The sequence below is a fragment of the Falco peregrinus genome, chromosome 1 (genome assembly GCF_023634155.1).
Source record: "Falco peregrinus isolate bFalPer1 chromosome 1, bFalPer1.pri, whole genome shotgun sequence".
NCBI lineage: Eukaryota > Metazoa > Chordata > Aves > Falconiformes > Falconidae > Falco > Falco peregrinus.
This window is the reverse complement of record NC_073721.1, coordinates 19,121,453-19,146,125: the sequence shown is the minus strand read 5'-3', so window position 1 is coordinate 19,146,125 and position 24,673 is coordinate 19,121,453. Positions and strand designations below refer to the sequence as shown.

The 24,673-nt window shown below is 47.7% G+C and overlaps 1 protein-coding gene across 1 annotated transcript in view; it reads right to left on the bottom strand.

Moving 5' to 3' along the window:
• Positions 1-24,673, bottom strand: part of COL13A1 (collagen type XIII alpha 1 chain) — a 61,077-nt gene that overhangs the window by 35,386 nt on the left and 1,018 nt on the right. Inside the window, exons 2-17 of the mRNA XM_055819978.1 lie at positions 23,056-23,091; positions 22,368-22,394; positions 20,617-20,667; positions 16,805-16,840; positions 15,295-15,321; positions 14,177-14,203; positions 13,084-13,110; positions 12,950-12,976; positions 12,646-12,672; positions 10,518-10,574; positions 4,886-5,002; positions 4,352-4,393; positions 3,453-3,479; positions 2,679-2,714; positions 1,280-1,342; positions 618-644 (exon numbers count right to left, since the gene is read on the bottom strand). Coding sequence (XP_055675953.1) covers positions 618-644; positions 1,280-1,342; positions 2,679-2,714; positions 3,453-3,479; positions 4,352-4,393; positions 4,886-5,002; positions 10,518-10,574; positions 12,646-12,672; positions 12,950-12,976; positions 13,084-13,110; positions 14,177-14,203; positions 15,295-15,321; positions 16,805-16,840; positions 20,617-20,667; positions 22,368-22,394; positions 23,056-23,076 — 639 coding nt within the window. The 5' untranslated portion in view covers positions 23,077-23,091. The remainder of the gene's footprint in view (positions 1-617; positions 645-1,279; positions 1,343-2,678; positions 2,715-3,452; positions 3,480-4,351; positions 4,394-4,885; positions 5,003-10,517; positions 10,575-12,645; positions 12,673-12,949; positions 12,977-13,083; positions 13,111-14,176; positions 14,204-15,294; positions 15,322-16,804; positions 16,841-20,616; positions 20,668-22,367; positions 22,395-23,055; positions 23,092-24,673) is intronic.

Genomic DNA, 24,673 nt, shown 5'->3' with positions numbered 1-24,673 from the left:
TTGAAATGTATGTGTCATTGTTAATGCCTTTCAAAATATTACAGGACCAGTCTTTTCTCATGATGCCTAAGATGTATAGCATGACACAGTATGCTCTGACTGTCATGAACGCTTCCAATGTTGTAATGTTTTAAGCACAGTCTACATTGAGTAATATACTTTAAACGTATGGGTACAGTAAATCTCAGTCAAATAGATAACATCTGGGCATAGACCATATAAGCCTGTAAAACGTGTCCAGAAACAGACAGAAAAGCTTGGTGCCAAACCTCAGCCTGAGTTGCAGAGTTTGAGTGGATTTGATGCGTCAGCTAACCAGATTTTATGAGGAAACCCCAACCTAGCCCATCAAATGGAGAGATGTAGCAAATCATTAGCAAGCTTCGTAGTCAGAGAAATGCCTTTGGTAAGAATCAAATTCCACCGAATGGATAAAGGCTGCTTTTATTGCCTGAGCTTGGAGTGTCTGTCTGTGGTTAATCAGAGCACAGATGTGTACTCCATTAAATACCCTCAGAGCTGCCTCAGACCCAGCTTCCTCTTACAACCCATCGGCCCAAGGAGCAGTATCTCCCAGATGACCTACCATGTTCGAACACCGTATTTCTCATGCCTACCTTGACGCCAGCATCCCCTTTTTCTCCCTGCCCAGCAAAGGAGAGAGAGGGAGAGGAAACAGAGAGAGGGACAGTGAACATAAAGTGAAATTGAGCAAACAGCATAATCATAACAGCGACGGCCAAAGAGAAAGTAGCTGAAAGAGGGAGTGTGTGGTAAATGCAGCCCCAGGCCTCCAGAGAACTGGCCTCTGATAATAACGTGGTACCAGCCTAAACACTGGCTGCAGCCCACCCCTCCCTGGGAATGCAAGGCAGTTTATGTCGCTGGAGTGGATGCTGGAGGTCGCCTGTACTAATGCTTTCCTACACATTCAGGGTGTAGACAAACCATCAAACCGTTTTACAGACCAGAGTATCCTCGTTCTCCCAGCCTTAATGCAAAAGCCTCTAAAAGGTGGGTCAGTTTCATTCTTTAACAGGCGCCTGTGCTGGGCTGAACTTGGCCCTGCTTCAGCACAGCAGGGAATTGCTCTGGCCAAAGCATTGCCCAGGCCCTTTACGCAGGAGTGAGTTTTTCTGTTTACATGGCTTACAGCAGGCTCTAGAGAGCTGCCTCCAGCCCCGACCTTCTGTATTCCTATAGCATGTCTCTAAGCTTGCATAAACTTCACTTATCTGCCCTTGGGAGGTGGCCCCGCTGACTGAGTTTAAAGTGTTACCTTGGGGCCAGTAGCTCCAGGGAGGCCATGCGCACCGGGCAGGCCTGACTCGCCCACCTCACCCTGAGGAAGAGAAGAAAGAAAACAAGAGAAAGAAGCAAATACAGTGAGCAGCAAGAAAAGAAGCCTGTGGGTTGCCTGAAAGGTCAGCAAAGATGTGAGAGACTCCACAGAAGTGCCCACCACACACAAACCTACCATCTGGGTCTCTCTGGGAGAAGAGCACCATTCTGCATCAAGAAAGTTATTCAGGGTGTAAAACGTATGGATTGCAGGGAGTGGTCCCACAATCCTGTATCATATCAGAGCTAATATCTTTGCTCAGCTCTCTGCCCTCTTTTCCCTTTCCCCTGAGCAGCTCACCAGGGAGGATTTTTCCCCCTGCTTTCATCCGTTCCTTCCACCTTTCCCAGAGAGAGGTCACTACCTAGGGCTCATTCCCCCAAGACCAGTGCAGGCTTTTTGCTTGCCAAGTAAATTAGCCACAAGTCATTTCATGTAAGAGGAGCTCATAGGAGAGGCCCTCACTGCGAGGTCATTGCAGGGACCCCCTCACCGCTCCTGTGTGCTGAGAGCTGCCCACCCAGTGCACAGAGAACAGGATGGGCTCTTAATGGAAAAACCGACAATTCACTGGAAGAAGAGGCAATAAATTGTGTCTGTCTGAAGGAGCAGGCTGTGGTCCATGGGGGCTATAATTTCCACTTCCTGACCTAACAAAAACTTCTCAGTTTATACAGAACTAATTAAAAAGCTCTCAGGTCTTGCCATTTTGCTCACAGAGCACCTATAAAGCAACATGGTGATAACATGGAACACAGGACTCCTGCCTGCTGGGAACACTCGCCTTCCCCTTGTGCAGCTGAAATCTCCTTTAGCAGTATCTTTTCATTCCCTCTCTCCCCTTTGATCTTCCTTTGTGTCTTTCCCCCGTCTCGCTTTCTGTCTCTTCATTACACTCTCTGGTCTTGACAACCCTGCTGTTAATTAGCTGCTGCTGAAGACATTTGGGCATTGCCAGTTTCTGCCTTTCAACCTGGAGCAGGATCAACTCTTTCCTGCTTTATTCCAGAGCGCAATACACAGCCAGGGATTTGGCCCTTTCCAACCTCCTGTTCAGGTCTGGATGCACGAGAGGTATATTTCCACTTGGAAATTGGTGTAGAGAGGCACACAGATGGGGAGACATCTGTACCATAGCTACTGGAGAATTAAAGATATCTCTGGGTCCAGCCTCTCCTTACGTGGGTGATGACAGGCGATCTGTGTGTCTGATGCAGCCCCATGTCCAGCAAGAGCAGAGTTCAGTGGAGGGCTCCAGAGGAGTCCACAGATTTATAGCCATGATCCTGCAAGGTTTAATGCAGCTTAATTCATTTAACAATATCGGAGCTCCTACCTTTCTGCCAGGGTATCCCTGAATCCCAGGGTCTCCCTGCAAAAAGCAAAAAGACAAAAGGAAGTGAGGCTTGGCCCGAGAACGACAAATCCCTGTGCTTTTCCCTGGGTCGATGCTGGGATGGAAGGGCTTTCCATGGGGAAAATTCACCTTCTGCTCAGAGTGACTCCACTGAGTTCTGAACCCTTCAGAACCATGGGTCACTGTTACCCGCACTGGACTGAGCCCTAGCAGGAAAGATGCAATAAGCAGTGGCAGCTGGATAACTCATGCCAGCTCTGCACCTCAGCTCTGCAGTTTCCTATCTCCTCGCCCTGGCTACATATCTCAAGAACAAATGGGGTGGGTGGCTGCAGCTGAAAAACAACAACACCCACCCCCACCCCCGCACTTTGGCAAGTGAATAAATGGGAAATTGTGGTGGAGTTAACAATAGCATTGCAAAATCAGTTCCTGAAGCGCTGGTAAATGCTTTGAGAATAGAAGACGCCAATAAAGCTGTGTGTGGCAAAGAATTTTGCAAGAGGGGCTGATGAGGCGTGCCTTGCCCAGTCAAGATGCAACTCAGACATGTCGCCTGGACGAAACCCATGAGTCAGCACATGGGCCAGGCCCCAAAGGCAATACTGAGCTGGGTTAGAAATCTTCCTCATCTATTTGATGTAACCTCCTTTCCCCTTCCCCTCCCCATCAAAGTGTACAAATCTCTCCTTGCCAGGAGCATGCACCTCTGTTTACCACTGTGCTACCTCTAAGTGAGGCGAGATGTCTCACCTTCGGTCCAGGAGGCCCAGGTAAGCCCTGCAGATAAAATCAAAACAGACAATGAAGTTGGCAGATGTAGACAACATTACATGGACTCCAGGGTGATGGGAGATGCTGACTGCTTTGGTTTGAAATGCCCCTTTACAGTGATGATTCGCACTGGTGAGCTCAAACATCCCCAATCTATTCTTCATGCAAATGAATACTATTTTAACACATACACCCAAATAAATTCATGTCTACAGTGCTCCATCCCCCCAGGTCTGGTCTCACTGAATCTGAAGACGAAAAAGCTGCTTTGCCTTATGCATTGTGCTCCAGAATTGTTTCTGTTTCTCTGGCTTTGCTTGGGAAACTTGTTCCCAGCCCACTGCGCAGCTCTGGAGTAAATCAAGCATTTGCAGCTTCCTCTGACAAGCTAAATAGAGAGAATGTATTAACAAACAAACCACTTGTGTTTTTAAATGAGAAATAACCAAACAATTTACCTGATACAAACCATGAAGCATACCAGATATGTGTGTATGTAAATATAAATAAACAAAATATCCATGTGGGAGCTGCCTTCCTGATGTGAGCACAGGGAAGGAGAAATCTACTCTAGATACACTCTGATGCCTATACCACCCTTGATGTTGCCTGCTTATAGCAATTCAAATGTTTAATCATCATGTCCTTGGCTCCTCAGAGGTCAAAGGGAGATGAGGATGATGCTTATGGGACACCCAACCCCTATATTGTGTGTGGAAAGGTGCTTTTCCCTCCGGGAACAGGACCTGCTTGTCCTGCTAGCAGGCCTTGAAAAAACTTTCAGATGGAAACTCCATTCACACTGCAGTGGCTGCAGGGCCAACATGCCATGTTTCTCCCTACAGCTCCCAGGAACTGAGCTGCTTTCTGGTACCCACCTTTCCATCTCTGCCAGGCTTCCCAGGTTCTCCCGTTCTGCCCTGTTGTGAGAGAAAGATACGTTAGCAGGATTTTCTGCCCTGTCCCCTGCCACTTAGCAATGGTATTATTTAAAATGCTGCTTCTGTTTTCACCCTTCTCGGCTGCTTGCTACCAGCCTGAGAACAGGACAGGGGGAGGACTTCAAAGGTGTCGTAGGGATTCTTATTGGTCAGGTTTCTGCTGTGAGCAGGACAATTACACCCTTTGTGTTACTTCCTCCCTGTGGCTGCCTGCAGAGGCTGAGGAGGAGGAAGCATGCCTGGTGTCACCCACTCACGTGTGCGTGTCCAGACACAGTGCCAGATGCACACCTCTGCCTGTCCTCCTTCTCCCCCTCACACCTGGGAACTTCTTTCTCCTCACACATCTGCATCCCCTCTAGATCTCATGTCCATGGCTGTATTGGCTTCAGAAGAGGCAACAAAAAACAAAGGAAATTGTGCCCTAGTAGGGAAAGATGAAGTAGAAGGCTTTTTTGTAACTGGACTTACAGGTGGCCCGATTGGCCCAGGCTGTCCTGGGGTTCCTTCAGGTCCAGCCGGTCCAGTGGGCCCTGGTGGGCCAGGGGGCCCTGGGGGCCCTTGGATTCCCGCTTGTCCTTGTTCACCCTGCAGATTGTTAAAACAAGGGGTTATCAGCAGGCAGAGCAAACCCTTCACACCACCACCCCAAGGGCCCAAGGCAGGCCAGCCTGGCTGAAGCAGAAGAGGTAGAAGCAAATCCCAGGTTAGTACTAGGAGAGGTTTCCAAGAGTGAGGAAGAGCCCCGCTGAGGATGGCTGGGCTACCTGGGCAGCAGGAGCCAGCACCCTACAGTTTGCAAAGACATCCGAGGCCACCTCATCCGAGCTGTCTGTAAAAGGGATCTACAGATGACTGAGCAGCCCAAAGAGATCTTTTTCTTCATTGAGTCATTCAAGTACAATTTCTATATCAAGGACCAACATCTCTTGAGCTTCTCAGGAGGCTTTCCAAAGCACTTGACAGTCATCTGTGAAGCAAAGCCTCCCGTGACCACAGTGGCGCTTCCAGGCAGAGCCACAGCGTCTTACCTCAGCCTATTTTTTTCCCTATGCTATATTTGTTGGACAACACTCCCTCTGTTTTGCCAAAGACCAAAAGTAGAAATGCCACAAAACCAAAAGAAAATAACACGATCATCATGGCATTTCTGGAGCCCACCCAAAACAGGCCTATGTACACTAGGCAGAGCCTGTTTTTGTAAGATTTAACAAGCTCGTGCGTGCAGAGCCACCTGCCACTTTAAGCTTTCTGAAACTAAGCTGTTTCAGCCGGTTCCTTCCCAGGCCCCGCAGTAGCCATTTGGTCGGTGGCTGTGGCTCATGCCTCAGCAATGTCATTTGGCCCAAAGGACCTGGACTTGGGATCAAGCAGCGCTGAGGAGACAGTGGGTTGGAAGCGCCATGTTCGAATACCAGACTGCTGATCTATAATTGATGCATCCAGCGAACTCCTAAGGCACCGCGGCACCCATGCTAAGCTGTTAGTTTCATGGGCTCCCCTCCCATTCCCCCTCCCTAGATAAAATACCATGACATCCTACTACTAGTGACCCAATTTAAATTTGAAAAACTCTCCTTGTTGGATTCACGGGAAGCTAGAAGTCAAACACGGGTTTTTTTCTTAGTTATAAATCAATGGGTGTGCAGTTGGGTCTCTGCTGCATTTATCCTCTCTACAGCTTTACACACTGGTGCTGGGTAAAACTAAGTCTTCTGTCACGTACTTGTGTGTGCAGGAGATTTCATATCTTTCCTCTGCGTGTGTTCCTACCAAGTGTGCTGTTTATCCTGGCTGCCTTTAGTAAAACATGAAGATACAGGGATGTTCGCTTTATTTAGAATGATAAATGAAAGTAATAAGCTGAAAATTTCATCCCTTCTGCCATGAGCTCTATTTAGAAGAAATTTTCCAATATGCGGGCCAGGCTCATGGGAAGCTTAGTCATGTGAGGAGCAACAGCCCTTCTCCTCAAGAGAGCCACCGCCTCAGTGCCTGACCCGCAGCCCATGCTAGGAAGCCTGATGGGCCAGCCAGGAAAGGCACCCTCCTTTTCCTCATTTTGTAAGCAGATCCCAGTTCACCTTATGGTCCATGCAAGGGAATGCAAGATCCTTCCTGAGCTTCCCTATCCTCCATACTCAGCGCTATTCAACCATCCTGTAAACGGTCTCATAGCTTTTAAATCTCAAAGGGAATTTGGATCCAAGGAAGACAAGAGGCTTGGAGGACTCCGGAGCATACTTCTGGATTCCTGCTTGCCCTGACCTCTCAGCCCAGCTTCAGCGACTACCCTCCCATTGCACCTCACAGCACCCCCACCATGGGTGCACCACGGGAAGGTGAAGGGGGCTTTGCCTGTCTGCCTTTGGCTCTCCCTCCTCTGTTCCCACCTCAGCTGCTCTCTGTCAGCCCAGTCCATGTTCCACTTAGGGCACTAAAATGCAGCATAATGCTGGGAACAGGTGACGGTACCCTGGCAGGGGAAGGGGAGGTGGGGAGAGTGGGAGCCCTGCCACAGCAAGGGAAGCGGCTGGAAGGAGCTCGCCCAAACTCCCTTTTGCATTGCCTTAGCTTTGCTGCCTTAGACACAGTGTGCTTTGTCTAAGTGAGTACCTGTCCATGCAGATCCCTACCCATGCAAAATATTATTACAACACCATTATAGTCTTTTTAATGCATTCAGCACAAAAAGACCCCCCCAGATCTAACTGGACGGTAAGTGGATGCAGTAAGTTGGAGATCAGATGTCATTCTATATTTTTAGCCTTTGACTGGAGCTATTTTTTGGTTCTTTTGAACACCAGTTAGCCACCCTGATTGTGCCCCAGCAATGCAATGCCTGTTCAGCCTCCTAACAGAGGTCTCCACTCAGCCCATGTCTCTCCTAAGCCCAAACCCTTCTGCAAAGTGCTCCTGCTGTTGTGCTTAGAGGCACCACCAGGATTTTCCTCTCTCAGGCGCTGGTGCTAACATTTATTTTGCAGTCTCACTTTTTTTTTATTTTATTTTATTTTTTTTAGATTTAAATGTTGGGCTCCTGGAATTGCCTGGTGCTGGCAGATCTGTAGGAGTGGATTACACTTTGCTGCGCTTAGAGAATGAATACAGCGACAGCAAAACAGATCACGGCAAAATTGTCTGGCGAAGTTAGCCTCTGGGGACAGAGGGAATTTGCAGCCCTGGCTGACGACAGGCCGGAGGGCAGCTATTCAAGTTTCCCACTTCATCCTGGATGCAAACATCAGCCTTCAGAGCCTTCCCAAGAGGTCAGTCCTTGGCCTGGCTCTCCAGACTGTTACTTTGAAGGGCAAGCAGTGCAGGTTGTGGGCTTTGTGTGGTGTGAATACTGAAATCGATAGAAACTGAACTGAAACCATGGGCTCAAGCGATAAGGTCGGGATTTTGTCAGCACTGGGCAAGGACCAGGCACCTCGTGGCAAAGGCTTGTATTGCAGACTGCAATTCCCTGCGAGCATCTGACTGTCTAGACAGGCAGCAGGGTGACAAAACCCAGCCACTTAATAGAGGGTGCCCAGCACACTTCAGCAGGGTAATTACAGCGGTTTGTCCACACGGGAAAGTTAATCCCAATTGATGGAACAAGGGAGCTTAAAGTGGGCTCATTAAAAGCCACATGAACTCTGACTATGGACACTCTTATTCACTATTCATATGTCCATAATTCATTTTATGAATTAATTCCCAAAATCAACTAAACTAAACATGAGTTATGGCCCTGGAAACCAAAATAAATGTGTTTACACAAAGATTTAATGCAATTTAATGAAACCATTATAAGAGCTTATTTAAACACATTTTCCCAAGTGTCTCTGACTAGACTAGCCCTTAGAAGCAGCGTTTGCCTATTCATTCATCTCAGTTAAATTTCACAGACATTAGCTGCATTTCAGCAAGAGGTTTCTAACCTCGCCAGGAGATTGAATATGCAGGAACTGACTACTTAAGGTAGGAGACTGCTTGTCAACAGTTCTCAGAACAGTTTCATGGCCTATTTATTTTTGAAAAACTGGCTTCACTGCATTTCTTTTTAGCCACATTATCACACCAAAGAAAGATTTCCTCCATTTCCAAGAAAGTCCCTCAGCTCTGCCCAAGCCTCTTGGAAAACCCTCTGTAGGGGAAGAAAGACAGATAGCAAGCTGATTAATCGCAAGCATCAGGCTAAGCTTAGAAACAGGCAATGAGGAGAAGTCTACCTGGAAAGTGCGTCTCTTTATGACCGGAGGTGGAGCCAGCCGCACTGAATTGAGGAGAGGCAACAGCTGAAGAAGATCAAACCAGAAGGTCGCAGGGCAAAGGAGGCCATTAGGGCACCGAGAGTCAGAGAGCAGCCAGGGGAGAGAACAGAGAAGAGGGGAACAGAGAGATTGATGTGAAAACAAACCCCCATGAGAGCCGCGCACAGGTACCTGCTGGCAGACCTCTGAGCTCCTCTGCGCTGTGCGCTGCTCACAGGGGAATGAGCCACGTGCCAGCCCTAGCAGGTGCAGGGTGACCAGTCCCATGCTCCCACCACGCAGAGCTTTTACTACTTTCTCTGCTCCAAAATACAATTTATGCAGGGGATTTTTGACAGCTCCACTGATGTCCTTAGGCAGTATATACCACAAGACATTCTCCCACTGGCTCCGCTAAGCTGTACAGTGACAGGACTGTTTCTCTTAATTTCTCATCACCAGATTTGAGGCAACTATGCAAATGACAATTTTCTCCAAGTTTTCCATGTGCAGTTTCCTAGTACTATCCATCTTCCTTTACAAGAAACACAGTGTATCTCCAGGCCTCACCCATCCTCAGGGTGTGGAAGGGAGTGGAGAGAAGCTATTTGGGGCCAGCAGCAGGCATCAGAGCCAGTGAACAGGTCCTGGAGTGGTTCATTTAGCTGGGCAGACACAACCGTCATGGCCAAGGGAAAAAACTAGGCCTTGGTGCTTGAGCCCTGAGCAGGGTATTGCCTTGGGAACCTGTGCTTTGCTTTTCCTTGTTTAACAGTAACATCAGCCTATGACTGCTTATAGCCAGGAATGCTGCCTTAGGGCACAAAGCTGACCCGGACATGCAGAAATCAAATGCACTAAAGCTCAGGAGCATTTGTTCACCCTTCTGCTGTATCCAGTTTCCACTTGCATGCAAGCTGCTGTCATCCTGGCACCCACCGTGCCGGCTCCAGGCTCAGGAATGCTCCTCTGGCCTCATCCACTTTCCTGTTCCTATCAGTTTTCCATTGAAGCTGCTCTTGATTTACACAGGGAGAAGAGAAAGAGCCTTTCTGTGCTCAGACACAAATATGTGCCTGTGTGCAGGGTTTCCACATGTGAGCTGCATGCTCAGATCTGAGAGGTGTGCCCATAGGACTCCCACGACAGTAACAGTATGCATCCAAGCAGTGCGCTGTAATACCTTAAACATTGTTCTTCATGTTTCCAGTGAAAGCAAGGATCCAGTCCTGTTGCAAAGTGAAGTGCAACCCAATATTGCAGCATTACCGCCCCGTGATCAGGTGGTCGTGTTCAAATGCACTGATCCAGAGAGCCACAAGCTATCACAAACAAAAGCAGTGCCACTGGAAAACCAGCTAGGCTGATTTTATCTGAAGGAAATCCTTCTCTTTCTAAAAGACAGTGTAGGAGGACCCATAGCTCAGGAGAGCGTTTGGGACTGTGCTGATCTTCTCAAAGGAGACATTGCTGCAAATCGCCACCCTCCCCATGCTAGGTGTGCCTAGCACATCTGTATGAGTGACCCAGGCCCAGCTGAGCTGGCTTTGCCTGGCTCCTCAAGGGCTGAAGTGTATTGAAATATTATGCACCTCACAGGGAAGCAGGGGGAGGATTGCTGGAAAGGATAAGGAAGAAAATGGAGAGAAGTAGTCCTGAAAACAGAGATAAGACAAGACCCAGCAATGGATTCAGGTGCAAGTAGGAGAGTTTAAAGAAGAAGCCTCTTCCACCCAGCTCCTGCCCTGCCCCCTCCATGTCCCAATGGCAAGTTTTTTTTCAGAAGACAGCATGCAATATTGGATTTGCATCCTCACGCCTTTGCATCAGAACTGGGTCCCGTCAGATCATTACCCACAAACCTTCAGCGTAAGGATCTGGTTAGAACGCAGGGCTGCAAGGGTGGTACTTAGGTATTCCTATGGGACAGTGAAGACACATGACACAAACAGGGTCAGTTAGACACTCAGCATTTCTGAGAGCAGGTGGAGCACAGCTAGTCCCCCCTTTCCCTCAGCTGAGCATCCTTCCTCAGGGTGGCACTTTGGCACAGCTCAAACAGCCAGCTCACACAGAATGGGTAGCCTCACACCTAGGCTTGTCCCTCAGAGCAGTGCAAACTCATACAGAAAAAATAGGAAACTACAAGAGCCAAGGCATACATCCTAACTTTACATTTCCTTCCTAAGAAAACAACGATGAAACAAAACTGAAACAACATTCCTGGTTTTCCAGGATGCTGGGTTTCATTTCCTCACCCATAATATCTGACAAAGGAATTTGTCAACTTGTCAAAGCAAGAGCAAATTGCAATTCAGTCAAATGTGTAGCATTTTTACAAGAAGGTTCATCTTAATTCTCATTTTGGGAGGAAGAGAGAACACTGCACCTCTGTTGGCTGATTTGTACCTCTGGCTCCCTGAACCTGCAGTCTGTGACCAGATCGTTCAGGACAGCCCCCTGTGAGCTGATCTGAGGACAGTTACCCTTCCTGTGAGCATGTCTCTGCCTTGGAATGGCTCATCGGCTTTTTAAAATGCTGAGCTTACTGCTTCATGAGACCAGAAGGACCTCCATGAGATCCAAGGAAACATCGCTAGGCTTTGCTGGGATGTGAGGCTTTGCACTCGCCCTTTCACTGCTGTCACAGCCCTGCAAGCATGTCACCCCTGGGTGCCTACAACCCTGATGCACCAAACCAGCATGCCTTTGCCCCTAGGTCTGAGCCCAGGGTAATCCCAGTGATGCACAATCTGCATCTCCATTTCCCAGTGTTGCAGCAGGTTCTACTGCTGCTTTTCACCTTGAAGGACTGAGGACAGTCGGAGCGAAGGGCTCTAACAGGAACCCAGGACACCACTCTGGTGAGTGTTGTTGTTAGCTTCTTTTTAACATAACAACCTAGTGAGCCAACTTGCCTAAATAAACACAGCTGACTGGCTATTATTGTACAGGGGCTGGCACATACCAACAGCCCCCTTCTCCCTTGCTGCCAGCCAAGCTCCCTCCCCTGCCTCTGCTGCTCAGAGCATCCAGGGTCCTGTTCCCTCTGGGCCAGGGACCAGAGCCCAGCTAATTGTCCAGAAGCGCATCAAAAATAAATAGAAAGCCCTTAAGCCTGTCTCCCTGTACACCCAGATTACAAATTCCAGCCACTTCATATGATGTCGTTCCAATGCATTTCCAGTGGATTTTCAGTACTCCGGTTGCTTTTAGAGCTGGGTAAATTTTACCATTGTAATCCCCTCACACCCCATGATGTACCCTCTCCTCTCTTGGCTGCGGTACATGCCAGCCAGGCCAGATGAAGAGGTAAGTGAGGCAGCAACCTGGCTTTCATTAAACAGTTGCTGGCATCAACCCTCCCTCTCTGGCCTCTTCTTTGCAGGCAGAAAGCCCACCAGGCTGGGGGACTGGCATGGGGACCAGCCAGAGCATTGTGACCAGGGAGGTCAGGGTTACTTTTGGGCAGGGAGCACAACCCTTCCCCTTTGGTCTTAACACTGCATAGACACATGTGAGGCAGAAAAAACGGAGGAATGACAACAGATTTTCCCTGTTGCTCCTGGCCATGCAACTGCAGTGGAGGCTGTGGAAGCCATGCAGAACTGGTGCAGCAGCACAAGGTGTGAGCGGGTGACCTCTGCTCCTCCAGAAACCCCAGGTTTTTTGAGGGTTTGGGGAGAGAACACAGACCTTCCCTGCACTGGCACAGAGCACAGCAGGGTCTCCAGGAAGCAGCAATGACAGCATTATCTGGGGGTCAGCCCCGGTGAGCAGGAACAGACTGGAGAACCCACATCCCTCCTGGAAAACCTTATCTGCTGCTTCTCTGTGAAACACATCAGTCAGCTGAGCACTGCCCTCAGGACCCAGATGACGCATCTTGTTAATGAAACGATCTATATTTCCAACAAAAAGCCATTCAAACAAAAGAGGATTAACATGCAGGAAGGCACGAGACAGATGATAATAATGTTAATGACTTACCCTGTGAGGGTACTCTGCACACTGACCCTGTGAAAGAAGGGGATTAAAAGGAAAGAGTTTAAACCACAGGGAGGACCAAAATAGACACACAGAGTCAGATCCCGAAGGTGTAAATCATTGTGACTATATTGAATTCAGTGCAGCTATGCCAATTTGCACCCCAAAAGCACCCTGCCTTTTGTCCCCAAAGCCCTCTGTTCTTGCTGCATTTCTCAGCCACTCAGACCAAGCAGCACCAAGTCCACCGAGTCCCTTCCCTGCTCACTTTTTACACTGAATTTTCAGTACGTCCCATTAAAATTACCTTTTCTCCTTTTTGTCCTGGGGGTCCCTATAAAAGAAAAGTGATAAAAAAGCCCTCAGTAAATGAAGGAGTTCAGTGTATGCAAGGGGAAAGGGATTAGGAGAAGGTGAGATTGCAAGAGATGGAATACTTACGGGTTGTCCCCTGGGACCTGTAGCACCCTTTAAAGAAACACAGTGATGAATGAGAGAGAAATTCCCATTTTACAGTGACAAGAAGACAAAACCTCTAATCGTACGGAGTAGGTGGAAATTCGGCTTTTAAAAGCAATTCTAGAGAAAACTCCCAAGAGAGATCTGGGTTCATTTTGTTACTCTAGAGGAATGAAAACGCACACATGTTCTGGCTGCACCGTAGGGGGGGAATTATTAGAAGAAAGAAGAAAAATCATCAGGAAAGCACACCCTTATTGTTCCCAGGACCTCAGCTGACAGCACGTCTCCTCAGTCGGCACACTGGGATTGAACCAGAAGCAGCCAGGACTGAAGCCTGAGCTGCAACTGCCTGAGCTAGGATTGTGCAACAAGGGGATGTCAGCTCGGAGGGGGGATCTTCAACATATGCTTGCCAGAGGGTTATACTGACACTCGGGCTTAAAAAAGAGACTTAGCAGAAGAAAACATTGAGTGAGTGAAGGTGACTACAGAGCTGCTAGCTTGACATACTCGTGTTTGGGGATTTCACCATCAGAGATGTTGAAAGGAACAAGACCGCATTTAGGTTTCCATCAAGTGCAGCCTAAGCTTACCATTTTCAACCAAAATCATTTTAGTACAATGCATATATGAAACAGAGCTTCAGGAGGGGGGAAATAAACATTTAAAACAGAAAATATGCTTTTTTGGGGGTGGTGTTAGATAAGTTGAAAGCTGCCAGATGAGTTTAGAAAAATCTTTCCATCAACTTTTACTTCTGCTATGAGGCCAACCACGAAAAATGTCAGCTCCCAAAGTATATTTAAAGAACATAATTGCTAACTGCAAGGAAAACATATCCCATGTGTAACTACAGACTTGCTGTTGTGACATGATGAATCTGATAACCATAATGTAAAAATTACAGTCATGCATCCCAGCACTGCTATTATGAAGTTACAGAATTAGGGACACAACCAGTGCATTAGCTGAACTAACATCACTACTCTGCCTATGAGCTCATTTTCAGCTGAGAGGTAACGTCATTTCAAACCAACCCATCACCCACAGACAAATGTATATTTTTTTTTACCATCTCCCCCTTCTGTCCAGGGTGACCCTGCAAAAAGAAAAGTAAACATGCATCAGCTTTGGCTACTGCAGTCTGTAGAAGATGTTGACTTAACCTGCTTAAGTCTTTCCTCAGGAGGTGCCTACAGTTCCTATACCTTGTCAAGGGCGATGCAACACTGTGCGTGTGGAGCTTTGCTCACACACCTAACAGGGCACTGCTCCCTGCTACCCAAAATACCGAGAACAAAACTCTGGAGGATGAATGCAATGTGCAAAGGCTCTGGGGGCATGCCTGGGACACAGTTAAGTCCCCCTTGTGCTGGCAGAGCAGCTTCAGCTGAGTGCAGTGCACTGTGCCTTGCTGGGGCTCACATGGGTGACCCCAGAGAGATACAAGAGACGCTGTTTGGTCTCTCTTGAGGGTGATGTTCCTCATGGCAAAAATAAGGTCCTGCTGTAGGAAGTTAGGTGCCAGAGGTATGTGCTACCACCTCCTTCTCCATTACAGCATGGCTAGAGGAAGTATGGTAGATAACTTGGCTAAGTGGCTGCCTGGAGCTATGGGTTTCATGTCAGTTGGGTTCATAAGGAAGTAGTTATGTTTTTACCTAGCTCTCTGAAGGATGGGAATAACTTAGATCTGTCTCTCTCTACTATAAAGCTGATTATAAGGAGGCTCTTTAGGGTCCTTTCATCTTCTACTGCAACTCTTCGCAGCACAGCAGCAAAGAGAAAGAAGCTGTAGGGTCGACTTCAAATGAAGCTGTTGGCTGTCTAAGGCAGAGGGCTGGTGCCTAGGGGACCTGCTCTGCCTGTCTGACTTGGGATGGGAGTGCCTGCTAAAGCTTTCCCTGCAGCAACCAGGCTGTTGCACTTGTGAAGTGCTATTTTATAGGTTTGCCTAGAAAGGAAACAGCCACACTCTGCCTTCCCTAATCTCCTGACTCCTGCATCTCCCCCAAGGCATCTGTGGTATCCTCCTGCCTGCCAACCTTCTAATTTTCTTTTAATCCAAGCATGTGCATGACATTGCAAAATAATCCTCTTGAAAACATACTCTCTAATACGCAGGCTGACAGGACAGTGCAACCTAGCAGGAGGCAGGGCAGAAAGTCTTGAGACAAGCTGTTTGCTTACCGGTTTGCCGTCCAAGCCAATAGGGCCCTGAAATAAAAAAGGAGAAATGATTAGAAGTGCTTTCACTGGGGTGTCTGTCCATCTGCCCCAGCAAGCACTATGTGTTACAAGATTGCATGGACTGAAGAAGGGATGCAGAGGTGAAGTGACTCTGCCCTCCTGCCGAGTCCTGGCAGGTACCTGGCCCACTGAGTACCAGCCCAGCTTCCCAGTTACTTCTGCAGTGACCTACTCACTGTCAGCCCATTTCAGCAGCAACACTGGACGCAAGGGGAAAGGAAGGAAGGAAGGATTCATAGGCAATTTGCAAAAAACCCTCAACGTTTCAAATTTTGCAGCATCCTGTAAACTGGTTGAAAATCAGCAGTTTTCTTGAGACTTTGGTTTAAAAAGGCACCCACCTTTGGGGGAAGAGGAATTTTTGCAAATGATAGAATAATAAAACTGTCCCAGGGAAGAGGTGACATACAGCTCGGCAGCATGTTGAAGGTACTATTTGATGAGAAACAGGCTCTGCAGAGCGCTGTCCCACCCGGCACTTTCTCATGAGCTGGGCTGATTTGTTTTCTGCTCTTCCGAAAGCCAAAGACCACAAAGGCCTGGAGAACATTGCTTCTCCTCAGCCCAGGGACAGCTCACAGCCCCCCTTTTTGCAAAGGGCAGAGCCATGGAGCCTGGTCAGACAGCTTGGAGGCTGCCAATTCTTCCCATTTTCCAGGAGTGAGTCTCCCCCACAGACCTGCTGTGGCACATCTCGTGTCCTGGAGCAGCAGCTGAACTGCCTGGCAGGAGCAGGGATGTGGGGGGGTGTTTGTGTTTGCCTTAGGCTTCCTAGTCATCTAGGATAAATGTGTAAGAATAAATAGCAACTGTTTGAGCTCTCCAGCAGCCTCAATGCTTGAGAGATTGTTGCCAGCAACTGTAGGACTGAAACGAAACTTGCTTTGTCCTCTCCTGGGCTTCTTTTCTGTTCTCTTGCCCATCTCTAACAGTGTTAGAGAAGAATTCCCTTCCATGCTTTTTGTCTTTTCCCTTTGGCATGACCAGGTTACTCAGCCTAGCATGGTCCCCAGCTGACCTGCACCACGCAGGGCCCTGTTTGGATCACAGGCACTCATTGCTATTGCAATATCACCTAAAGGCTCAACTAAGGTTGGAATTTCACCTACCTAGAGATTATTTTTCTTTGTTTGGGGGTATTTCTTAGGATGGTTTTCTTTTACTGAACAGATCTGGCTTCGAGTATGTTATTTTAACACTTGTGTGTTTTTTTTAAATTAATTTCCTTTCTGAGTTCTGTGGTTTATGGTTTCCCCCCCCCCCCCCCAACCAGTATCATTTAAAAGAAGAAAAAAAAAAAAAGAAGAAAAACAAATCCAGAAAAAATTACTTTTTCAGTCATATCAGATCAGGTCCTTGGTCTCAGACAGAAATGATGAGATGCAGGAAGCACTAATGAGGCTTCCTAGTAATATCGCACACCCATAGCTCATAAATTAGTTACACTTACCGGGAATCCAGGAAAACCTCTTGTTCCAGGCTGTCCCTAGGACGGATGAAACGTAGACAGCAGTTTAGAGTAACTGAGCTAGATTTTGATGGACTCTAAGTCCTCTCTACAGAGCCTTTTCTTCAACCTCTGCCCATTTATCCTGCGACTCTGAAGAGTTACCCAAGACCCATTCCCCTCCAAGGGGAAAGTGTCTTGGGAAGGAGAGGAAATCTCTCATCCCCACTCCAATTTGTACAGGGCCAAGAAAATGCTGGAGCAGGTCCAGTTTGGATTGTAAGCAGCTTCCTTGAAGCTTCTACATTAATTAAATGGGTGTCCCCAGCCCATACACTAGGCTTTTGGAATATATTCCAGAAGCTGAGATCATTTTATGGCAATTCTTGCTGCCATAAACCAGAGGCGTTTAATGCAGGGTGCTGCTCTGTGCAAGACAAACCTTGCAGGTCACTGGTGTCTAAATACAGCCATCCCTCTTCTCTTCCCCAATCTCATGTCCCAGTGCATTCACTTTCCTCACAAATAATTCTGGACAAGAGATGATTTTTTTTTTCTCTTCTGTTTTTTCTCTGTGAGAGCTAAGAAGAAAAGGAGAGCTAGGTAGTGTGAGAAGAGAAACATGAGTACCAAGTCCTTTCCCCCACCTCTTTCTGGCTAGCCAATGTTGGCTACCAGTTTGGGATGAGGTACAGAAAACCCTGTGATGTGTTTGGCAGCTTCTTCATCACCCACTTAAAAACACTGAAAAAAAGAAAATGTCCTGGCTGTTAATTTTTCATAGTTCTACAGTTCCTGGGATCTGTGACATCCCAGGTCCCAGTTACCCTCGATTTGTGTGTATCCAGTAAAGATACTGCTTTACTTAAGGATTTTTTAATTTCATTTTACCAAAAAGTATGTGAGCCAAGTCAGGAAGCAATATGGACCAGACTTCAGTAGATCTGGAAGCACACCCATGTAGATGGAAAGAGCAAAATGAGGTAAATCCTATACCACACTCATCAAGGGACTGTTGTGGCATCTTGCCTTCCTTAAAAGCCATGCTACAATGCCAAAAAGCCCAGGTTTCTTATGTGTTCTCATGCTTCATTTTGGGAAGAAAATGCTTTCTTAGGCAATTTGAGACACCATGCCCAGACTGTTTGAGTCCCACAAGGTTTCCTAGGGAAAAAGCTTGGTATAAACAAGGGTTTCCTTCTGAAAAGAAATGCTCATGGGTGCATTTCTGCCTTAATCAGAGTGATCCCGTTTGGTGCTGAGGGAAGGGGAGGAGGGGATGGGCCTGCTGGGTTGTGAGGCTGAGGTTTGCCACAGTGAAGAAACAATAATCCCTTGGGAGAGAGGTCAGAGCCACACTGGCAGGGAAAACGTTCACCTTCAGGTTGCATCTTATCTGCAGAGAGACTCAGTGAAGGTTACCTCTTCAGAGGATGGGGCCAAATAACCTCTTTGCAGAGTTTGAGGGATGTCCCTTCCACAAAACGCCTCATGTTGCACTGAACAGTTCTGGTTTTATACACAATGCTAGCAGGACCTAATCACATTTGCACTGTTTTTTTAGTTCTGCAAAGCTGAACTTGGTCAGCTTTGCTTTGCAAGATACATATAAAACCACCTGGTCCTGTTGGCCAGTGACCAGAAGGGAAGATAGGCTATAAATTAAAGGATCTGTCCACCACTCACTTCTGAAAAGGCAACAATGAAGAAGAGCCTAGCCACAATTCACTAATTTTGCTTCCCTGTTGGACGCCTCCCTGGACAAGAAGTGCTAAAAAAAGAATTAGGGAGAAAATCTGGAAATGGTGCAATTTGGCTTCCTCTGTAGACTACAGACTGTTGCCTTTTTCTCCTTGAAGGACGGCAGAGTGATTTGCATGGTATCAGGCCAAAATAACAGTTCAGCAGCGAACGATTCCAAGAGACTGTTTTTGTTGGGTGGCTGTTTTTCCTTGTCTTCTTTTTAAAATGTTGATCATATGAAGTATGTAATCCCGAGAGCTGCCAAATCATGGAGATCGTCTGTTTCTGCCACTATCGGTGCACTGTCCCTCTCTGGCCAAAAGTTAAGCAGCTCTGAGCCTGAGCAAAAACTTTAACCTCCAAATAAAAATCTGGAAACTATTTGTCATCCCACGTCCTTCCGAGTGGCCCCTTGGCCAGGGTTTCTGTGTTTGTATTCAGTGCTGTCATCCTTTTGACCTATCACCAGCTCCCCAGGAAACTGGATCATCTTCACAGTAGGCTTTGGGGTGGAAGTGGGGAGTTGTGCCAGTCCTGGCACCTCAGGTCTTTGACTGGTGTAGGCAAACCCCCATTTTAGATATCATTTGCCATCTAAGTTTTCTACTGCTTTGGAGATACAAGTGTTCCGCACTTTCCCAAACAGCAGCAAAGGCAATGAGGCAAAGCAGCAGCACCAAAGCAGACATTAAAAATTGTCCCTAAGACCAGGCATGTGTCCTTCAAGGAAACAGTGGTGCCTACCTATTTGCAGGACCTACAGTGACAGGGACTGATGGCTTTTCTTTCCAATTACTTATAACCACGGTATCCAGAAGGCTGAGAGCTACAGCTTGTGAGAAACAGCAAAAGTGACCAGGCATTTACCATCCAAAATCTGCTGTTTGCGGAGCAAGGTGGTCTGGCTCAGCTTGGCACTGGCAGACTCTTCACCTGGCCATGTGGCCAGGGACCATCTGCTGGGTGTAAAACACTTAGGGAGACCCGTTTGTGTCCTGGGCTTCAGTTCTGTCGCTTCTCAAACTCCAGTGTGCTGAGGAGGGGGGCCTGGGAACTGGCAAAGCTGTTTGTTATTAGAAACACTTATCATGGGCTTTTGGAAGCTTAATTGGAAAGCCAGATGTAGCCAAGTGTTCGCACTGCCTAGGTCTCTCTCACTTGACCTCTGCTGTGAAACAAAAGTTGCTGGTGGCCCATCCTCTCTGCAGGTCAAGGACGGTGCTCTTCACAGGTTAATCAAAATCGGAAGTGCCCACTGGGAGGGAGAGAACTGAGTCTCTGGGTCTTTTTTCATGGAAATCTCCGGTGGAGGCTGTGCAGGGGCAAGGGGAGAGAACTGGCTGCATCCGCACAAAAGCAGAGGCTTGATGGTGAACAGCAGTGCAAGAAACATCCAGCATTTAGGGCACCTCCAAACCTTCATGTTGGTCTTTTTTCATGACCTTACCCTTGCAAAAAGCTTTGACTGACTGACTGACTCGTTGCACCTTGCAGGGATACTTCTGCTGGAAAAGGGGCACAAAATCCTGCCTATGCTTTCCTCAGCACCCCAGCCAGCTAAGGGACTTTCCAGATGGCAGTAATTGTGCCGTCAAAGATTTTCCAAGATTTTGGGTACTTGACAAGGACTTCTGAACAACTCTGAGCTATCCATCTTTGTGAGTTCCCCTTTCACCAGCTTAGCTCTGATCCTGCTCTTCCGCAAAATCGGGGGGGTTGTCCTCTGCTAATGAAACAAAAAGGCTGGGATCAGCCAGGCAAAGGGCGCGTTTTCTCCAAAAGCAGAAGCAGCCCTGTTGCAAGAAGGAAATATGCTTCTTCCTTTTAAATACAGGAATATGGTTTCCTTGCAAGGGAAGGCTTCCTCATTTGCTCTGGAGTATGAGCTGTAATTTCATTATATATAGTATATAATAGCAGTATAAAACCAAGCGTGGCTCAGCATGGGAACCACATGATACAGGGTTTTTGCTGTCTCCAGCTGGTGCTGTGTCTTACCACCCCTCCTAAGTTTTTCCCTGTAACTTGCCCACATCCTGCATCAGTCAAATATAGACAGAAAAGCCACTTACGGGTGGACCACGGGGTCCAATGATAGACATGCCCGCTTCTCCTGGAGCACCCTGCAAACAACGGAGAGGAAAAGGAGTGAGAAAAGGAGGAGAGGAAAACACAAATACAATTATATTCCCATCAAGAATGGGGTTAAATTAGGGTGCCCAAAGAGTAAGACATTCAGGGTTTATGAGGCAGCTGCTGTTCTGGCCTCCCCCAGCTCTTGCCCTATGCTTTGGGAGAAAAATGGAAGCCGCACAGCAAGGAAAACTAAACATTTAAAACACACTCAGGCAAGACAGTGGTTCTGCCCCACTGCAAGTGTGAAAGATGGCCTGAAACCCTTGTTGTTTTCTTCCTGTGAGTCCAGGATGACTGCTGTGTCCTGCAGAAGAAAGAAAAGAAGTGATGTGATGGGCTCCAGGAAAATGGGAGCTATAGGCAGATCACTGGCTGCCTCCAGAAATGCCTCACTTGTATGCTTCTGAAAATCAGTTGGGATGCGGATGAAAACAGCAAAGTCCTTGCTGGAAAAGAAAACAGCTGCCTCTCCAGCTCCTAGCCACCCACAACGTGTGATGGGCAGGACATGTCCCTGTCTTTGGAAAACATACTCTATTCCTGAGACGTAGCTCCAGAAGCACCCAGGGCTGGGGAGCTTTGGGGTGGAGCATCCCATAAACCAAGCATCCTGCAAGCAAGCAAAGCTCTCTGCAAAACAAAGCTGTGGCCTGCTGACAACCTAGAACTCTCACAGAGGGCTTTGGGGAAGCATGGGCAATTGAATGATTTTTCATTTGTTTGTATCTATCTGCTGTCCCTTCACGTTGAAAGCTTTGGACACAGAGAAATGCAAGGACACACAAAGAAAAAGCAGGATGGCTTCAGGCAGTGAAATCTTGGTCTGTTAGGTAATGTTGGCTCCAATGAGCAAGCAGTGGCTTGAAAACAAGGAAGGACAATCTGTGTCCTACCTTGCCCTTCCTTGCTGTGTTTTTGTCTCTCCAGTGAAGAGGAGCAAATGGGCCTGGTATGGCAGTGCATAGATGATCAGGTGAATGTTCATCCCTTTCCTAGTTTCTACACATTGTTATTCAGTTATTCACACACCCCAAACACCTCCATTTCATTGTTCTCCTGGGTGGGAGGTGCTTACAGCTCTGAGGAACATACACTAACGCTGAAATGTCCAACACTTCAAAATATGGGGGCCGGCACTCGAATGCTTTGCCAACTACCGCTTCTTTGAAGGTACAAAACACCAATTCTCTGCATGGCAAACAGTTTGCGAGATGGTGTCCCACAGACTTAAACTGCACCATCAGTTTTCCTTAGGAGGAAGAGGTCCCATCATGTCAGAAATAGGAGCATGCTGTGACATTTTCTTCTTTGCCACAGCTTGCACCAGCATTCAGGCTAACCTGGGAGGTGAAGGGGAGCTGCACATTGGTTAAGGCAAACAGAGCTGCCAGTGAGGAAGAAACTTAATGGTTAAAACCCAGAAAGCCTCAAGGGGAGCCCTGTGTGTGCCTGCTGGCTCTTATGCTATCAGTAAATTGTCATAAACAAGAAACAAAGTGTCTTTGGAGGCTGAGTAGCCTGGATGGAATTTGGGAGATAAACTTGCACTGCCAGGGAAGAGGAGGCAGCCCGGGGAGGGGTGAAAGTCCAGAGCTGGCTGCAGCAGCCATGACTGTGACCGGGGGGCTTGGGCTGGTCCTAGAGGAAGACAGTCAGGGATGCTATGGGCTGTGAGGAGCTGACTCACCTTCTCTCCCGGTTGCCCTTTTAGTCCCTGGGTCAGTGGCACCCATCGCAGCCACATGCAAGAGGGTGCAGGAGGGCATGGGGGGAGAGAAAGAGGGAGGGGGAGAGAGAGAGAAAAAGAGAAACACAGGCGTCAGCAGCAAGGGCACGCTTCCCCACCCCAAAATCCTGGCCATGGGGCTGGAATGAGTAGGGTGGCCTCAGCTCCTGCCCCGGCCCTCTTCCCTATCCTCATCCTGGGAGCCCAAGCAAAGAGCAACTCCAAAATAAAGTGCTCAGCCAGGCAGGTGTAGCCCCCTTTATTCAGGGTCAGACTTATTTGGAAAGGGCAGCTGCCGGTGGCAGGCAGGGGTGCATGTTAGCAAGCCCACAGTTAGCAAGCCCAGCCGGCGGGTGCACGAGGTGGCAGCAGGAGGCACCCAACCTAGGGGGGATGCTGAGCCAGAGGAGGGCCTGAGCAATACAGCAGAAGGGATGGAAACACCCTCCCAGTGTGTATGCAGTTTGCAGGGCTGGCCGCCCTGCTGCAACAAGGAGAGTCCTTCAGGCACAGACCTCAGTGAAGGTGGCTTTGCTCATGCTGATGCCCAGCAAGAATCATCCTGAAAGCCCCCCGCCCAAAAAAACCCAATCTTGAGGGTTGGAAGAGGATGGGGAGGACAAGGCACATGCAAGAGGTTTCAACTTACCGGCCGCCCAGGGATCCCCATTGCGCCTTTGTCTCCCTGGCAATTAAGGCAAAATCAAAGGCAATTGGAAACTGGCCAAAACCAAGGTTATAAAACCACACAAATAAGCTATGCCACAGACACTGCTTAGCACTGCGGTGCAAGTGTCCAGGGATTTTGAGAGAGGGAAACGGCAAGTTAGAGAGTGTGTTTGCATGTTCCTGAACCTGTCTTTAAGAACACGTGTAAGCCACCAGTTTGCTTGTGCATATGACAAACCAGCACATCTCACAACAGAAATTACATGGGGCGATTTAGGCAGCAAAAGAAGGGCAAGGGTTTTCAAGCCTAACAAAGCATAATTGCAGTTTCCAGCACTTCATAAAATCCAGGTCCTGGGAACTGGCTTCCTGCAGTAGCCAACTGTTAAATTTTTCTCCTTCTTTACCAAAGTCATCTGGGTGATAGCTATTTATTTATAGTTATTGCTTTAAAACAGGATTCTCTTAGTCTTGAAAATACGGTTCTGTCCAGAAGCAAGAGAAAAACGTGGGAAAACAAGCTGACACAGGAAAAAGCATGTCTGGAAGAAGACGTATGAGCAGCTGTGTTCAGTGTCCTCTACCCCTTTGAGATACTTCCCAGTGCATTGTCAGGGTGTGAACAATCCTAACAGTGGTTTGGGGAAGGACTTTGGGTCAGGTGACACTGAACAGAGCCTCGTAAACACATGAACACAAGACCAGTGGCAATTTTCTTCAGCCATTTACCTACAAGGCAGTTTTCTGCCTCTTCCAGTTGAATTTAACTATGCAATTTAAAAATAAATAAATAAAAGTAACCCCCTCTGCAATCCTGGTCACCAAAACTGTAGGCTGTGCAGATTTGGAAGACAGCAGCTGATTGCTAAAGGATCTTGATCATTATGGCTTCAGCAGTCATGTAACTTTTGCTCTATATTTTGCAAAAATTATGTGACAATGATCTCTCAGTTCTGTTTCCAGCAATGTTTGGGGTTTCCTTATGTTAAATGGAGTGTCCCTGGCCCTGGCTGCCTTTGTCTGTAGATGTAAACATGGTTTTCTGGTTTCTGCAGCTGGAGACACCAGCCCCATCGGTGCCACCTCCGTGTGTCTTCCCCCATGTTCAGTCCCAGCATGTGTGAATGTAGTCTGAAATCTCTGGAAGGGGAATGCTCTTAACTCTATTTGTTTTGCTGGGTGTACACAGAGGCCTCTTTGGCAGTGCATCCTAAACATTATTGCCTGGGATCAGCCTGTTACTTGCTGAAGGTTTAGCTGCTTCCCTCTGTGGAGCTAGGGGGATGTTCAGTGTTGGGGGCATTCCTTTCCACGCAGTGCATATTTTGATAACTTGAAAAGCAATATAAAATATACTTTGCAAAAACATACCTTGCAGATAGATGAAATGCTAAACAACTGCTTGGTTTTAAATTGTGTAGATTATACATTATAGGAAACTGCTTTCTTCTAGGGGTTTAGGTGGGTTCTCTGTTCCACTAAAATTTGCCTATCTCTGTGTGCTGACAGTAAGCTAAACTCCTGGTGTCAGCATCTTGCCCTGGAATGACTTTGTGGCTCCTGGAGAACATAACACTGAGTTTTCCTGTGCTTTTAGT